An 18,729-nucleotide genomic window follows, 5' to 3' on the forward strand; every position below is an offset into this window, starting at 1 on the left:
GATGAGCGTATCAGTTCTCTGTTGACCATTCTCTTGATTTGACATAATCTAGCACAGTGAATAAAACCAATTGAGGTTGCTCTATTTTGTATGGTCCCAGATGCCACTTTGCATTTTTTTGTGCAAGGTGCACTGTTATTTTAATTTGGTCACAAAGATTTTCTGTGTATGGCTGGCCGGGCTGCTGCTGCATTCACCATCAACAAATACTTACAATTCAAAGGGGTCTGAACTTCCATTTGAAATTTCCAAAGGGGTCTGCACCCCCATCTGAAATTGTTTAGGGGGCCCGCAAATGAAAAAAGTTTGAAAACTACTATCCTAAAGACAAATTTCTAGGTATTAGTGAGACCACAGAAAAATTCTGCTTATCCTCTGTAGCTTATGGTGGATAAATGATAAACATAGATCTAAAATCTTCAGAGTTAAAATCAACTGATGGAAAACTACAAATAGGTCATAAACTTTTATCAACAATATAAAACTGCAGAATTAGTCATTATATATTCAGACTCATGATGGAAATGCAAAAACACAATTATCCTTTGACACTTGAGCCAGGAAAATACTTTTCAGTCAAGTGCTCTCATCTGAGCAAAACTGTGGGACTGTGAAAACAGTAAAATGATTTCATGTGATCATAGTAAAAACATCACAGCTAAAATGATTTATGGCAGTAAACACAAGAATCACTAAAGAATTAGGCACCAAACTGATTTACTGACTCCAGTACTGGGCAATGCTTACTATTCACATTATAGCCTGTATTTACACTTTGCCCTGCAATAATTCAGATCTGCTTAGTATAGGCAAAGTGTTATTTTACCTTTTTTAATATGCACCCTAATGGATGTCGCTCCTCCACCTTGAACATGGAGAAAATATGCTTGGGTTCTTCCAAAAATCCCACTGAGAACACTGAGCCAGATTTTTAGAGGTCTGTCTAAAGATGTAGACCAGGGGTGGGCAAAAATGTGGCCCGGGGGCCAGATCTGGCCTGCCAGGCCATTCTGTCCGGCCCACAGGGCCCTTAAAAAATTTAGAAAATTAATATTTATCTGCCCTGGGTTGCCTGTCATGCAGCCCTCAATAGCTTGCCAAAACTCAGTAAGCAGCCCTCTGCCCAAAATAATTGCCCACCCCAATTTAGACAGCCACCGAGTCCATTTTGAAACTCCAACTAGTATCCCGTATTTATCTTGCCTGACACATTTAAAACAACCAGTTCCTTGTACTTCAGTGCCATGGAAGCAGCCAAAAGCTGGATTTGAAAACTCCCCTTTTGTCCAAATGCCATTTGAACTCCTAAATAGGCACCCTAATGGCTATTGGTGCTACTCCAAGATTTAGCCAGTGTTCTTTAATTTATTTCATGTTTGATTTCTACCACATCTCAGCATAGTGCTTTATTGGCATTTTTTAAAACCTATTTCCCTTCCTTCCACTATTTCTGAAACTCCTTTATTAATTCAGGTGCTTCTGAGGTTATTGTGCTTGTCATGACAGGCTGCAGGGTGTCCACCAAAAGCACTGGTGCAGTGCCTCCAGAAACCCTGGAGTTCAGTGAGAGGCAAGGACATTTTGACACCTAGGGGTAATCTTACACCATTTACACCAATGGTAATGTTTCTATTGATTTTAAGGAGCAAGATGTTTCTTTAGGAAATGAGTAGCACTTACACAACATAGCATCATACACATAGGCGACGCGTAGGGAGGGCATGGGAGGGGGGCATGTGCCTCCACCCTAAAATTGGCCCTTGCTAGCCAGGGAGTGGAGACCGCTGGCCGGTGACCCCCTGAGACGCGCCAGTGGCACTTGTGGTTTTGCCAGAGGCACTTCCAGGGTCAGCGATTGGCTGACTGGGGTACACCCTCCCCACCACGGTCAGTGATCGGCAGCTGGTGCCCCCCCAGAGCCAGGAGGCATGAGTCACCCATGATCATAAATGAACGACTTCTTGAAAGCTCCCATAGGTGAGACCCCAGCTACCCTTGCAATTCTCTAATGGAAACATATTTTTGAAAGAGCAAACACAGTCGGCTGCTTTCAAAATTCCACTTGTTGTCTGAAAGGCCATTTAGGTAGCATTTTGAAAGGTCATTTAGGTAACATTTAAATCCTGAGCACAACCTCCAAAGGAGGCCTTTGGAAAACACTATTGTCAGCGACACCTGGGGTGCTGGAGGCAAAACTCCTACAAAGACTAAATGTAACTGCAGCTCAGACGATTCTGCCCATTTGATTACGACTAGATCAGTGGTCAGGAGTATGCAGAACCGAGGCTGCAGAGCAAATGGCATGCCCCTCGAGTCAAATATGTGCATGTATAGTGTTGCAACTGCCTTGAGCTAGAAGGGTGCAGGGGAAGTACACCCTAAAACAGGAATGTTCATTCAGGGGCAGAGTTAGTCACTGGGGTGCTGCCGGGCCTGAGTGGCTGGGAGTCCCAGCTCCTGCTGTGCACCCGAGGGTGTAATGCAGGTGGGTTTTCTCAAAATGCCCATGATTTCTTCAGCTGCTCCCAGCCCAGCCCCTGGCTCCCGGCTTGACTCCAGCCCCTGGGTCTCTCCCCTGCGCTCCCCCTGCCCCAGGGCTCCTGGTGGGGCTGGCAGAGAGGATGGCTGTGATTGGCTGGTGGCTAGCAGAGCCCAGGAGGCCATGTGACCCGGTGGGGTGAGGCCGCGGCAGTTGGCGCCTGGTCCCTGCAGCACCATGCAGGTCTCAGAGGGGAGGCAGCTCTTTGACCCCATCTCCTTCGGCAAGGACCTGATGGCCGGGGGCATAGCGGCCGCCATCTCTAAGACCACTGTGGCGCCCATCGAGCGGGTGAAGCTGCTGCTGCAGGTGCAGGCCTCGTCCAAGCAGATCCGGCCTGAGCAGCAGTACAAGGGCATGGTCGACTGCTTCGTCCGCATCCCCAAGGAGCAGGGTACGCACCCTCCCCTGCCCCGTGCCTCTCATGCTGCCCTGTTGCCTGGGCCCTGCCTGTGTCCCTCCCCCAGTGGGTCCAGCAGAGTTGCAGCCATGTGTCCCAGCTTCCCCTGCACTCCAGCCTTCTGCGCCCCCGGGCGGCTGCTGCAATGTCTGCTGCCTTCTCCTCTCCCTGGGAGTTGGCAGCTGCAAGTGTGTGGAGCAGAGAGCAGCAAAGACACCTTCTTGGCCTGCTCTGTGCACCGCTTCCTGGCAGGAACCCCACACCTCAGGCAGACACCGATACCACAGGCACTCCTTCCCCTGGCCCACCATTCCCTCCTGGGATTTTGCCTTCAATGCTATCCTTCCTGAAACAGAGGAACCCTCAGCCCTGTCCTTATTGAAGCAGTCTCTCTGATTTCATCTTGGGGGAAAGCGTATTGGTGTATTTTATCAGTCTGTTTTCCTCTAGAATGTGTTTGCTCTTGTTATCAATGTACTTGCATTAAAGTAGCTTCCAGAAGTCCTGAGGTATCATGTATACACACTCAGAAATGGTCACTGGAAATGCTTGATCATATTTTATGAAGCCAACAAATAATAGAAAACTCGGAAGGGACATTTGTGCAATCCACAGATAGATATGTTGTCCACGTGCTGTAACAGTAAGACTTACAGGTTGCATAGGACATTTCAGGGTTTGTTTTTTTTTCCTTTTCATCGTCTTTCTTTTCCAAGAGATACAGCTATTTGACCTTGTCATCTTAATACCCATAGAAAGAATGTTTGAAATAAAGGAATTCCTTGCCTAAAGATTTGAGGGTTTTCCTTTCTGGATGGACCTGTACCTCCACCTCATGCCAACCATTAAGTGAGACATGTTTGAACTAGTACTAAATAGTAATGAACATCCATGAGACTGATTAAAATTTCATGCATTTCACTCAGCCCTTTATTGACAAAGCCATAGCAACAGTTGAGGTGTCATCTCTGGATCTTTAAATAACCTACCCATGACCTCCCAATATTTCCTGTGCATCTCTTAATAAGTTTGTTGAGCTCCCTTTCCATAGAGCAGACAGTTTGGGGGCTCAAATCTGAAATACCCTAAACACTTGCTGAAATCCAGCAAAATACTTAAGCATATTCCTGACTAGGATAGACGGGGATGATCCTGCCTTAAACCAGGGGTTGGACTAGATGACCTCCTGTGGTCCCTTCTGGCTTGACTTTTATGTGATTCCATGACGCTATATGCTTCACTTTTTAAGTCTCACAAGCAGTCCCTTTAACTCCATATTGTGACCAACCAGCTGGCAGTGATGCCAGCTCTCCTGACCTTTGGTACTTTTTTATGATCAAGCTGAAATGAAAAAGCCAACTTTTACTATTAAGTTTGTTAAGACAATCACATGAAAGTAGGTGGGGGTGCCAGCTCCAAGTATTTTTTAATGTTTGGGGCTTTAAATATATTGATGGCTCATCCCATCCCTCCATAAAATTTAACATATTGTCCAAAGGGATATTTTTTAAGGTATAAAAGGAACCTAATTATAAAATGTCATTATGCATACTGAGTTTCCAATATGCTGCATAAACTACTATTTGTATATGGAGCCTGAGCACCCCCCTACAGTGACTACAATACATAAACGGACACACATGAAGTAAAAAGCACAGTTGCTGTATTTATATCCCAGTGAAGTATGTTGATGAGATTTTTATACATATAATGTGTATATATCCCTAATCTTATTTGAGGTAAGAAAGTTAAGAACCTTTGCCATTTCTAAGCATTATTTATCTTGCATTTATGGGTTTCCATAGTTGAGATTTCCCATCACTGACAATTTATGAAGACATGTGTCAGTAAGTATAAGAATCGATCTAGATTTAAAATGCTAAATCATTAAAAAATACAGAAGAACACTTTTGCCCTTGTTACAGTTCATCTTACACAAGAAACAAGAGTGATGTTGTATAAGATATTCAGTATAATATAATCTGAACTTTGTAAACACAATGCAATAACCTATTTTTTCCATTTATAGGATTTCTCAGCTTCTGGCGTGGCAATTTAGCAAATGTTATCCGATATTTTCCAACACAGGCTCTAAATTTTGCTTTTAAGGACAAATACAAACAGATTTTCATGTCTGGAGTGAATAAAGAAAAACAGGTAAGTACACTCTAGCATCTGTTTAATAAATACGCCAGTGATGGTGTGGCATTCTCTGGCTGCTCTCTTCCACTAAGGGTCTGTCTTTTAAGGGCCCTGCTACATGTTCAAATCAAAGATGTATATAAACCAGCTGTAGAGTTGTTACACATTTTTAAGCACTAACTTTGTAGCTGGTTGGCTCAATAGTCATTTTATGGTGTGAGAATTACTTTGTAGGTTGTAGTCAGCCTACATTTATTGTGTAATTCACCAGTTAATTGAGTAATATACGTAACGTATAGTAGGAGCTTTACTGTCAATGTGTATATATATAATTTGTTAAGCAGTCTGCTTTGGATTTCTTCATGATGAAAGGAACTGTATAAAGCAAGCGTCATCACTTTGAATAGTAAATGAAGAACATGTGCCTAATTGTTAAATGATCCTCCAAATCTGCTCACACTTATTGTTTAGAATTACTCGATACAAGCTGTTAAGACTGGGATTTTAAAACTCTTTCTGATTCAGGCACCTCTCTCCTTCAGGCTCGTTTGACAATCTCAATGGTGTTTCACATTTAAAATATTAACTTAAACCCAAGTCTTCAAAACATTTACGCTCATGTGTCACTTCACACAAGTAGAGTCTCACTGCAACTACTTGCATATGTAAAGTTGAATTTGTGAATACTCATTAACACACACTATTAGAAAAACTTTTTATGATTATAGCAAAGGTCATTGCACTTGATTAAGATAGTTTTTTAGAATTCAGTTTTAAGTCTACTATTCTTGCTACCTGCCAAAGCTAGACAAATGTTTACAAACTAGTTCAAATGTTTTCAAAAGTTTCTTTTGTAAGTCCAACTTCTGGACCACACTAGAAAGAAAGAATTAAGATCTAGGTCTGGGCTCAAAAGGCTTTTGCATTGCTAGATGACACAGCTCCATTACTGCACACAGGAGGACTCCCTGTATTCACACACAGCTCCTTTAAGGGCACCCCACCTGGAACTGATACAGACTAGGGCCTGAGTTGTGAAAGGTTTATCTAAGTACATAATATATCATACCCATGTATTATGTCCAGTTCAGCAATATAAAAAGCAAGTATTAGATATCTAACTTGTTTCACGTAAACATAGCTAAGACATCCCATTGATTTATGTCTGCTTTACGTTACTGTGTTAGGGTTTCTTAGCAAGGCTGATTATATAAAAAAAAACGGAATTCCCCACTTCTCTTCCTGCCAGCTTTTTCTGCATTGCCAGAAACAATTCCTGCTCCAGGCTTTCCTGTTGGTACTTACCTGCATGACACCCAGGAGTCCTTAATCTCTGATTCATCTCCTTACATTGTATGTTAATTTTTAATCAGTTCTCATCTGTTTAAAGAAATACATATTTAAGCAATCTCAGTTTCCAGGTTTTCTTTTAGCAATGGAAAAATATGGAGCATACTTGGTATAAATAATTCTGAGTTTACAGTTCTTTAAATCTCTGTTCCTTCACACAGTGACATTCCCAGCTGGCATACATTTGACTGCTCTTGCTTTACAAACATTCTGAAAATAAAAATGTGCTTGGTTTTCAGTTCTGTGCAAATTAGGACACTTTAACAACCAGCATGTGTTTGTTTTTGAAGCTCAGCCTCTTGGGTTGCTCTCTGAACAATTACTGGGTTGCAGGAAAACCTGGAGGGGAGTAAGATTACAAGCTCTAAGCCATGTCTACAACTCACATTTTACCATCCCCAGCAGCAACACCCTAAAGTTCACTGTGCTGCTGCACTGTATGCACACTAGGCCCTCATCCAGAAGCAGAGTAGCTACTGAGAGCACTCTCATTAGCACTGTTTCATGACAGCATCAGTAATTTCAACCAGCGCACAGCTCCGCTACTTCCAGTCGGGGCAGTATGCATGAAGTAGCACAGCTTATTTGAGAGCACTGCTGCTGGAAACTACATTTTGATGGTTAGACATGACTTTTGTTTTCTTGGTGCTAAATTCTGCTTAAAATGTTTACATATCAATTCAAAGTGTTAGAGGAGGCTATGGGCATTAAAACAGCAGGTACTTAGCTGGTATGAACTAAGATAGGGTTGCAGCTCATATGGATATATTTGAGATAACTTAAACCAGCTACAGGGTAGCTACAGCAGCACAGAGGCAAGTGTAGGTTGGAAGACCCACCTGAAAAACTAAGGAAAGCACTGAAGCAGTTAGTCCATGGGGAGCTCTGAGGGTAAAAACAAACTTTAGGTTCACCTGGAGGCTGATTCACCTGGAGGCTTTGAGTTGCTTTCAGACAGGTGCTGGACAGCCTGAATGACAGTTAACTCAAATTACACCCCCATTGTCCTGGGGAAAAGTGGATACTTCACAGGTACTTAAAGTTTACAATAGGCTTGTAGGTCTGTAGGACCCTAAAATAAAAGGCGTTGTCCCAGGAGAAATCCTACTTCTGTTTTTACCCTGAGCTATTGAAGGTGCCACTGGTACCTGAGCTAAATAAAAGCTGTCTTGGGTATTCTAATATAATAAAGGGTTTAGTCCGTCTGTCTGTCTGTAAACAACCAATCAGAGTGCTCCGCAGAGATAGAAAGGAGGCGGCAGTGGAACGCTGCCATGATGGCGGGGATGGCATGCTGCTGGCCTCACCACCCCCAGCCCTGCTCCTTGGAGCTGGCGGCAGCACGGGGTGCTGGCAGAGGAGGACAGAGGGGATGGCGGGGCAAACTTCCCCTTCCCTGCTCCTGTTTTGCTTTCTTCCTTTCCTGTTAGCTGCTTCCTACCCACTGAGCACCAGTCCATTATTGGTGTTCATCTGTTGATTTTAAGTTGACCCAGGAGACACTGTTTCCTTGCAGTATACCAGCTATGCACCACTAAGGTGATGCATAGTTGGTATATCATTAAAAAGATCCAATGGACCAATCAGAATGAGGGCAGTGCCTAGGACCAGGCTCTCATACACAATAAAGTCTTTTTTATTTTCTGTTGGGCACCATAAAAATAGAGCTAGAGAAGTTCTTCCACATTTTCGGTCGCATTTGTGATCTTACACATTTATGGAATGTGGTGACAGAAAGAAAATCTTTTCAGATTGGTATATATGAATTACATAGCTGCTTAGTCTCTGAACCCTACGTAAACATTGTATGTTGATTATATGTAAACTTTTCTGATGTGTTTTATATATTTTATTAATTCTGCTTATAGCCATAAGAAAAGTCAGTATTGTTATTCTATTTTCATAATAGTAAAAACTAATGTTTGTATTTCAGTTCTGGAAATGGTTTCTAATGAACTTAGCTTCTGGTGGAGCAGCTGGAGCTACATCCTTGTGTGTAGTGTATCCATTAGACTTTGCACGAACACGATTAGCTGCTGACATTGGGAAAGGTAGTGAATTATTTTAAATGTTTTTCCGGTATCAGCCTCATCTGTTTTTCAGATTTTTTATATTTATCCTTATAACCAAATTAATACTCATCTATTTGCACTAGAATTCTTTCTGTTACTTAAAAAGTGTCTGTTGAATAGTTAAGAAGTCATAACATTTTATTTTTAAAAGGTTGTATGATTATTAAAAAATGAAGAGTGAGTGAAAAGAAAGAATCCTTGGAGACAGCTGTGCAATTTAATCCTTGGTTTTAAAGGGTTTATAGCCTTATATATTTGCTTAGTTTTTAAGTTTTAAATAAACTGCCTTGGATTTGCCAGGTGCAGATCCCAAAAGTTGCAGGATTTCACTTTGTAACACCATGATTCGAATGCACATAGACATCAGGGCCTGCGAGTCATCCTTTTTTCCAACAAGTTATGTACAAAGGTTAAAGGTAAAATATGCCACTAGATATGGGTCTTACAGATTCAAATTATTAAAATAAAGATGTGTAATCAAATAAAAATGTTGAAACGAATTGTGTCTGATGTATATACCTCATTAGATTTTATTCTCAGAAGAAGATCGCACAGTTGTCACAGGGTTCTTTTTATCCCCATGTCCCAAATTATGACTTACTGTCAACAGAAAACCAAGAAAAATTCCTTAGTAACAGAATGAGCAACATCTTGTGTAAATCAGTTTTTCCATTCACTTTGGTGGGCTTGTCAACATGTGAAATTATAGAATTTGGTAGTAAGCAAAATGAACTCTTATTTAATGTGGTAAATGGCTTCAAGTATTTAAGAATTAATATCTAAATTAGTAGTTCTGGTAGTGTAAGGATTCAGAATCCAGATAGAAGAAAACTGAAAAGCAAACACAATACAGCTATTTTTTTAAATAAATCTTTTTATATTGTATTGTAAGTTAAATTAAAGTACCTGTAAGTTTGTAGTTCAGTGCTAGTATACCATCATGGAATAGGCAATGTTTGGGGTCCTAGTGAAGAAGTGGCTGGCTTAACCCCAGAAAGATTTCCCAAATTTCCTGTATGCTTCATAGTCCTCACCTGAAAACCATTAGCTGTAGAGCAGTCAAGGGAATCATTTGTCTTCTGTGCACCTCCCAAGACTGAATGTAAGGTTCTCCAGAACTAGGGACAGAAATTACTTTTAAACTGTTGTAAGTGGTTGGAAGCTGGTTCAAATCTGTAACACAACAGAAGTTCAGTGGACATTAAACTGCTTTCAAAATGGCCAAAATCAGTTTAAGATAAACCTGGATGGACACAGTATCAGAATTAACTTATTTAAGTTAGACTGGTTTATTGGACTTCTGTCCCAGATCAGCATCCCAGAATGCTTTGCACCTCCCCTGCAAACCCCACTCCCTCCCCACAGGTTGGGCATGCTAGCCTTGGACCAATGTGTCTGTTCCAGCTGAGCAGGGAGGCATGCTATAGCACCCCCTGCCTTCTGGCCTGTGCCACTGCAGGCATGTGGCTGCATTTCCAGAATCAAAAGTGAATGTCTGTTCACTTGCGTATTGGTTCAATCTATGCAGCTTAGACTAACCTGCAACAATTAAGTCGATTGAGCCTCAGGCTTTTTGACTGTCTGTATTTAGCCCAGGTGACCAGCAGCCTTCTAGCTATCTTGTCCTCCCTTACCTGGTGTTGCTGGACCCTCCCTGGCCTAAACTTGAGGTGTTGTTTGAACCTGGTTTTCAATATGCCCTTGGTCTGACCAGATGGACCATTTGGGAAAAATCAAAGAATGATTCGTAAGGTGTCCAGCAAGTTTTTCATCTTCTTCACCGAATCCTGGAGGCCTAGTTTTAGTTTAGAAGGAAGTAAAGAAAGGAATTAATCAAATGTAAGTTTAGTAAGTAGAGTTAAGATATTTTGTTGCAACTTGCAGTTATCATACAGAGCAAGTTAAAGACAGGAAGGGACCAGCTCTTAGGTTAAATCTGGATAAGATTACTATGAGATAACTGATGGACCCTACTACAGGGAGAAAAAGTGGCCTTAAACTTTCGTAGATGGAGCTACCCTTCACTTACCCCATCACATCCTTTCAAACAGAGGTCAGATGATTTGGAGGTAGACAAAACCTTAAGGGTTATGCTAAATGGGGCCAACCCTGAATACTAGTTATTTGGCATGTAGGTCATTAAGCATGATGCTGGGCACAAGTCAATGACTGTTTTATGGATGGAAGAGGTAGCTTCCATATTCCATTATAGTTAAAAACTACCCACATAACTGCTTTGGTCAAATGTCAAATTTGTGGTGAAAGTAGCATCAACTAACCTGGAATAATGTCTGGGACATTTGAAGATTTTCTGGTTCCAGTCTCTAGACATATCTGCAAAGTAGTCCTTTTTCCTTTTCCAGTCAATGCTCCATTCTATTCCAGGCAAAAGAAATGTGGGGGATTTTCCTATCTAGCAAAATAATTGTTCAAAGCACCAATAGGCACATTAATTTACTGAAAACTTCTTTTATGACAGGTATGGCTGAACGGCAGTTCATGGGCCTTGGTGACTGTATTGTTAAAATTGCAAAGTCTGATGGACTTGTTGGCCTGTACCAGGGGTTTGGTGTTTCAGTGCAGGGAATTATTGTGTACCGAGCTTCCTATTTTGGATGTTACGACACCATTAAGGTAATTTATGAGCAAAACACAAACTTGTCACATATTTAAAATCTACATCATGAGCTCATTAACACGTTAATTATTTAGCTATATTTTAATTTTTTCATTTATCTATATTTATACCATATTTAGGAAGCATAACTTATTTTAATTACAGAAAAGATACTCCAACTAGATAATTTGTTAGATAGTTCTAGCAAACCAGCATTTTGCTCTACAAGTTTTGACATTAAAGTTAGATGATCAGAAATTGCATACTCATGTACTGTTTTTTCTTTTGCAGGGGTTATTGCCAAATCCAAAACAAACCCCATTTGTTTTGTCCTTTCTCATTGCCCAGCTTGTAACTACATTCTCTGGAATACTATCTTATCCTTTTGACACTGTCAGAAGACGCATGATGATGCAGGTGTGCAATGTTTTGCAATTCTTTTTATTTGAAAATCGTACGTTGGATCAAAAAATGTCTGAAATATCACATAATGTGCCCTGTGCCCTTTTAGCACTAAAACGTGCTTTAAACTTAGGGAGTGCTTGTACTTCTGCTGCTCTCCAGAATTTAGACATCTAATGAGTACACAGGAATTTCTGCCCATTCAGGATCCAGAGCATAGAGTCCCCCTCTAAGAATGGCAGACGAGCTCACATTTTAAAGCTTGCTTTGATGGTAGTGGCAAAAGATGCTTCATGTCCTCTACCCTTTATATAGGAAGTGTAACAGTTGACCATCTACATATAAGTGACTCTGGGACGGGTGACACCCTCCACACTTCCTGTCAAATGCTGAGCCACTGCAGCCAAGAATACAAGATCAATAGACCCGCTTCTGTAATCTAATGGTTATGGCACTCAGGTGAGAAAGAGGATGAGCACCCAAGAACTGTCTAAAATAAAATGAAGAAGTCAGTCCAGGGTGGAAGTACCAGAACCCAGGTTGCTCCCCTCCATAACGAATACCCTAACCAGTGAACTGCAGTCAGCCTTCCTCTTGGTCATCCACTGCCACTACCAGTATTTTGGAATGAAAGTGACTGTGTATTTTTGAGTGAAAGCGACTGTGGCTACTGCTTTTTGTGCTGAATTCAGTCTTGCTGGTATGTAATAGTCATACTCAGAGCATGCCTTCTGTTTTGGGCCCCTCCTGGGACTCTGGCAAAATTTAGGCTCTACCTTATAGCTGCCTAACATCAAGATTGTAACAGAGCTCTGGTGGGTGCCAGCTGGCTCAGATTGAGGTCTTGCATGAATATGTGAAAGATCTTTGAAATCCAAAATGTATAAGCGCTTAATGAATTTAGGCACTAATGAGTTTTGTAACTGATGGAGTTTTGTAACATTCTGGAGTGATTCTGGGTGCCTAAATTCTGCAAAATCCCATTTGGGTTCCTGGTTACCAATCTGGACCTGACCCTAGCATTAATGCAAAAAAAGAGAGAGAGAGAGAGAGAGAGAGAGAGATGAAAAATAATATCATATGGAATGCTAATTGAAAAAATATTAAATGCTATAGTAACAATCCAGTGATTTTTGTCAAGGAAAGTGAAATAAGAACAGAACAAGTAAAGAGATGATTAAGAAGGTCTGTGTACCTCCTGGTACTATATGTCATAGGACTCTGAAATATGATATTTATAGTGTCCTGGGTATTTTTTTTTTTTAAGGTTAATGGGGTTCCGCAGCTGTGGCTACAAGTAGAGTTGCTGCTATGTATGATTTCTATGAAGGTGAAATTAACAGCATGCATACAGAATCAATTTCTCATGGTGACAATCATGCTGATCAGGGAGGAAGCCATGCATCTGATGCTGTCTTTTCTGTTACCAAAAATAAATTTGGCTCTCAGGGCAACTTTCTGCAGTAAATGGGCACCATATGCATTGTTTCTAGTGAAAGTGTATGTGCTAAAATGGGAAATCTTTCTCACTTAAGTTCCAGCCTCTTCTGCCTCATTCCTTTGAAGAGATTACAATAGATTCAGACCAAAATGCTGATGGTGCATTTTTGTATGTTCAAGAAGCCTCCAATAGTGACAATTCCCACCTTATACTGACACTCCTGTTAGAAGGAGCAATAGTGCTGCATGGTATGCTTTCCTAGTCAGGTAAACTGATCTTAGAAGATATACTGTGGGTGCAACTACATGTGCAATTAATGTGATGCAGTAAAATTGAGAGCAGTTTGAGCCAGAGTCAGCTTCTCCCAGGCACAGGGTCTACATATGCACCCGGGACAGCAGCAATTTGAGCTGGGGCAGAGCAGGCCTCCAGCTGTCTGGGCTGACCAGGCACAATGTGTACCCACGGTCAACATCTACATGTGCATTTCAGTGCAGGAAAGTATTCCGCCATAGGATATTACTGGCCCTGACTACTATCACATGGCAGAGTTAAGTAGTTTACTGCACTGTAAGATCAGCACACATGTAGGCTGTAACTATTTACTGTGGAGCTAATTAATCTACTCCACAGTAAAGTGTGTGTGTAGCTGCAACCTGTGGGTACATCTACATGAGACGTTTACTGCTCAGTTGACTAATTTGACTAATTAACTATGCAGTAGGTCTTTTAGCATTTACACATGAGCTCTTATTAGGAGTCACAAAACTAATAAACTCTACGGCAGGGTAGGACTTGTAAATACAAGTGCTGCGGAGTTTTTTTGTACGCAGCAGCTCACATGTAGATGCTGAGCCAGCTGGCTGGGGCATGAGGGTGCTTCAGTGTGAGGGCCACCTGCCGGCTAGTCCTGCACTGAAGCACCCTCATGCCCCAGCCAGCCCCCTGCAACACACTGAGCCCAGTCAGAGCAGCCCTGGGCTGGCAGACTGACCCCCACAGACCCACCTGCCATCCAGGGATGCTGCAACCTGGCTTAATGTGCTGCGGTCTGGACGCATGTTTAAACTGCATGACCCAGACCTTTCTAGGAGCTATAAACTGCAGAGCAATTAATTCTGAATGTAATTGCTGCACATTAATGGCTCTTGTACACATGCCCTGTGTGTCACAAAAATGTAAACTTAAAGAGAGATTTCTTCCTCTATGATTGTTATATTTCTGCCATCTAAATCTGCCACAGAGAAGTATACCCCACCCACCCACTCCAGATGTGCACCTGCCACAGCAAAAGTGAGGCAGTGAAACTGCACTGAGAGCACCCTCACTGCTGCTTTCATGCCTACCAGAGACAGGTATCTTGTACAGTCATGCCCTTAAAGTCCAGGGCCTTCTCTAGTCAGTGCCAATGCACAAGATTTTGTAACCCAGTACAAAGCAGGGGCTTATATGTTGATTTCACAGCAGTTAGCCCTAACTCTAACAGTGGATCCCTCAGCGCTGCCTGGCCCAAGCATAGGGTCAGCCCAGGCCATGGTGTGTGTGGCCTATCCCACTGTTCCCAGGCATGCCTGGTGGCCAGACTCCATTTCCCAGCAGCCCTGGCAGCGGCAGCTCCTTCCAGCTGCTGCTGCTGGACCCAACTCCTCTGCTCCAGCATTCTTGCTTATCCGTCCCACCACTGGGGATGGGAGCCACATGGACGGAGCATGCAGCTGGAAGGTTGGGTTGGGCTGGGGGATGTGGGCCAGTGGAGAGCAGTGTCCTGGAGTTAGATGGGTGGGTGGGGCTGAGGACACCTCAGGATTTTGGGGTGGTGACAGTGTAGGGCTGGGGCCAGGGCAGAGCCATAATCCACTGCACGCCTGCCCCTGCAATGGGTGTGGGTTCTGTGGGAAGGGGTGTGCAGGGAGCAGATCTTGGCTCTGCCTTGCTCTGGCCTCACCCCTGGCCCTGCAGTGCCCCAGGATTTTGGCCCTGGCTTTAGATGCAGCTCTCTGCCTGCCCATGGCCACATCCCATCTGCCCAGCTATACACCCTGCCTGAGCAGCTCCCAGCCAGCCTCCATGGAGCCCCCATCATGGGGTGGTGATAGCACAGGGACAGAGCCCTGGTTCTGCAGGCAGGGACATGAAAGATGTGCATCGCGGCTTTACCCTGGCCCACATTGTCATTGCCTCATTATCCCAGGGTCTCCATGGAGGCGGGCTGGGAGCTACACAGACAGGGTGCACAGCTGGCCAGGGGCTGACATCTTGAGGTGGTGACAGCATAGGGCTGGGGCAGAGTTATGATCCACTCTCTGCATGCCCCTGCCTGCCAAACCTGTGCCCATTGCAGGGACATTCAGGCAGAGTACTGCGGCTCTGCTCCAGGCTCCAGCCCCACACTGTTACTGCCTGGTAACTCCACCTGATAATCCTGGCCTTGCCTGCTCATCCTGCTCCTGAACACTGCTCACCACCCATCTGTGGCCACATCCCACATAGGGAGTTTTGGTGCGGTGTTGTGTGGGGGCAGGCGTTGGTGACCCAACCTATGACAGCTCAACCAAACTCCCTACGTGGCCCTTGGACCCAAAGAATTGCCCACCCCTGCTCTATATTCTTTGCACTGGGATAATACTTGAGTACAGGGCAACAGGAATCGTGTCCCTATTCTGTTCTGAAAAACAACCAAGTTCGCTACTGAAAATATGGCATTGTGTGCCCTCCTCCCCCTCCCACCTCCCTCCAAATTGTTGATCCAGAAAACTCACTTTGAGTTTTAAGATTAGGTGATGTGACTGAATAAACTCAGTAAATATTGCAGAGTAGAGAGATGCCATTTTTATACAGTCACTTCCTAGGATAACTGCTCCTTGAGAGTCTGTCATTCCTTATGGATTACTGGGAATGGGAAAAATTTGAGTGTGACATTGTGGATAATAATTGATGGCATTACTGAAACAATCAGTATCAGTATCATCAAATTCTGTGCGACCAACAATATTACTAGTTGTGTCTTCACTGCAGAAAGAAACACGCATGTAATTATATGGAGACAGCTAATTTGAGAAAGCTATCTCAAGGTAAAATTCTACTGGAGATAATGCATAGGTAGAATTGACATTAAGGTTTATCTCAGCAATGAGGGAAAGCTACAGGGCTTTGTTTTTAGTAGACTTTTATATCAAGAGAGCTATTTTGAGTTCTCTCATTATAAATGCTATTTTTTTATTGCATTGAAGACAGTATCAGTGTTTGCCACCTATTTTACATAATCAAATCTGGAAAAGACTGCACTTCCCTTTTCCCTTCCTTCAGTTGCAAGTACTTGTTCCAAACTCCAGGAAGAATGGGGTCCTCCTTTGCGTTGTTTGAATATGTTACAGAAACTCTATGAATGCTACCCTTTTACACTGTATATCACATTCTGCATGTTCAGGGGCTGCTATAGGTAAGCCATTTCATGACACACCAGGGCCCTCAGCCCTCAAAACTCACAGAAGCTGGATCATCCCCAGTTTGGGTAGAGGGGTCTCTGCAGCACATGAGGATAAGGAATATGATGTGTTAGCTCAGTCTACATATTTTGAGCCACCGGAATAGAGTTTCTAGTCCTTTTTATCATCTTCCTTGAGGTTTGATTTTATTCTGCAAGTGAGAACCCTGCCAGTTTTTAAATGATTTTTTGTGGCTATCTATCTGATGGCTGAATTCAATTAATTACTGTTGCATTGAGGTCTATTGCTATAAAGACAATTCAGCAGTACTAAAGGAGGAAAAAGATGTATTGCACAAGTTTTGATAATGTCAGAGTTGTTCAAAGCACCCTTAGGACTGGAGTGGCCTCATTCAACTCCTGAGCTTTCAATTTGCTCAGTAAAGCTTAAAAGAAGCAACGCAGGATGGGTCACAGTCTTTCTAAATTTAGCTATGGAGAAGTAGCTATCAGAGCATTGAGTCACAGGAATATTGACTAGTTAGGGATCTGTTATTTGCAGGAGGTAAAATGAGAAAAAGGTGTTCCAAGTAATCATCCTTAAATATTCATCATTAGAGAAAAACAAATTTGCATTGTACTAAGTGTCCAAGTTTTGTTTAATGTACTGCACTAACATTTTTTTTATATTTGCATACAGAGTGGAGAGACTGAACGTCAGTATAAAGGAACTATTGATTGTTTTGTCAAGATATACAAACTAGAGGGACTTAATGCTTTCTTTCGTGGAGCCTTCTCCAATATCCTTCGTGGGACAGGAGGTGCCTTGGTGTTAGTGCTTTATGACAAAATTAAGGAAGTTTTTCATCTTGATGTTTCAAAGAGTTCATCTGACTAAAATAGTAGCTGCACATCTATTTTGATGGTATAATGTACAGTGGTACAAATCTTATTGTTTGGATAGCATGTTTTTCAGTTTCTCTGCTGTGTTTTTCATACTGTAAGAAATCACTTGGATGTGTTCAGGAACACACATGTGCTAAACTGAATATTTACTCTGATCTTTTAAAAAATACCTAAAGAGAGTTATTTGTTTTCCATCACAGAAAGGTGTACATTGTCTTCTTTCCTTTCATTTTCAAATGGCTTTCAATGAGAAACAAATATCTATAATACAGAAAGAAAGATAATCACCCATGACAGTGGTGCTCAACCCCTAGCTCGCAGACCAGATATGGCCCATGGAACCATATCATCCAGCCTGTGAGGCTCCCCACAAGTCTGGAAACTTGGAGGTGGGGGAGATGTGGCAATTAACACTGCCACTGCTTCCTCATCGCCAACTTTCCAAGACCTGCGGGTCAGGTGACATAGCCCAGCTCACAAGGCCATGGGTGTGATCTGGCACGTGGCCTTATACAGAGCTGGAGCACAGGGGTGGGGCTTCGCACTGGGCCAGCCCCAAGTGCCAGATCAGATCCTGGATAGGTCAGCCCCATGGACCAGACTGGGCCCCAGCTGGGTCAGCCTCACACACTGGGTTGGGCTCTGGTCACATGTGTCAGAACCCAACTCTTGGCCGGTCAGCCCCACATGCCAGAACGTTGGCCAGCCCTGCATACTAGATCGAGCCCACAGATTGACTCTACACCACTCATCCAGACCCTGGGGCCAAAAGGTTGGGTGACATATATTAGGGTGCTCTTCTGACACTAAACGTTACATTGAAAAATGTAACCTCCCTCCCTGGGCTTTACCAGCAATCTGGGGATCCTGAGAGGGAATCCCCTCTCAGGAAAGAGGGACAGTCTTCAGCTAGAGGAATGGTTTGCAGTAGTGCAAATACATCAGCCTATGATAATTTTTGAAGAGGCCAGAGCTGGCTGGGATAACTAATGAAATGGACAGGACCTTCTAAGAAGGGGCATAACTGATATGCAGGTAAAGTGCTTATTCATGTTATCTCTTGGGCTGTTTGCAAAGTCTGAGAGGAAATTTAAAGCCACCCTTCCCTTAGAGAAGAGCAGTCATAAGAGACCAATCTGCTATCCCCCTTCCAAGTGAGTTTCCCTGGCAGCATAGAAAGTGGTTAGTGGCAGCAGCAGAAGCAACTTGATACAAGGATGACAGTCAACATGGAAGTTAGTGATAAGTCTGGAGTGGTACTTTCACTCATAAGTGGATGACGGTGAAATTAGTTCATATGTACACAGGCAAATCAGCTGGACAAGATATGTTTGCTTGTTGGTGATGCAATATTGCTTCTTGTGACATACTTCAAATAACATGACAGTAGTATCTAATATAACCTAATACTTGGTATGATCCCATATTGTAAATTA

The 18,729-nt window shown here is 42.8% G+C and overlaps 1 protein-coding gene across 1 annotated transcript; it reads left to right on the top strand.

Moving 5' to 3' along the window:
• The first annotated feature begins 2,709 nt into the window (after positions 1-2,709).
• SLC25A31 (solute carrier family 25 member 31) lies at positions 2,710-17,467 on the top strand. Its single transcript, XM_019522077.1, has 6 exons — positions 2,710-2,933; positions 4,969-5,096; positions 8,365-8,482; positions 10,983-11,137; positions 11,412-11,537; positions 17,088-17,467. Exons 1-6 carry the CDS (start codon positions 2,717-2,719, stop codon positions 17,283-17,285), a joined length of 942 nt encoding a protein of 313 aa, XP_019377622.1. The 5' UTR covers positions 2,710-2,716; the 3' UTR covers positions 17,286-17,467.
• Positions 17,468-18,729: the final 1,262 nt, after the last annotated feature.

The sequence above is a fragment of the Gavialis gangeticus genome, unplaced genomic scaffold (genome assembly GCF_001723915.1).
Source record: "Gavialis gangeticus isolate Ggan-Ray unplaced genomic scaffold, GavGan_comp1, whole genome shotgun sequence".
Lineage (NCBI taxonomy): Eukaryota > Metazoa > Chordata > Crocodylia > Gavialidae > Gavialis > Gavialis gangeticus.

Coding starts and splice junctions, on each gene's coding strand:
- SLC25A31 (XM_019522077.1), top strand. CDS start 2,717: ATGCAGGTCTCAGAGGGGAGGCAGCTCTTTGACCCCATCTCCTTCGGC. Junction 2,934..4,968: donor CCGCATCCCCAAGGAGCAGG/GTACGCACCCTC, acceptor TTCCATTTATAG/GATTTCTCAGCTTCTGGCGT. Junction 11,538..17,087: donor GAAGACGCATGATGATGCAG/GTGTGCAATGTT, acceptor ATTTGCATACAG/AGTGGAGAGACTGAACGTCA.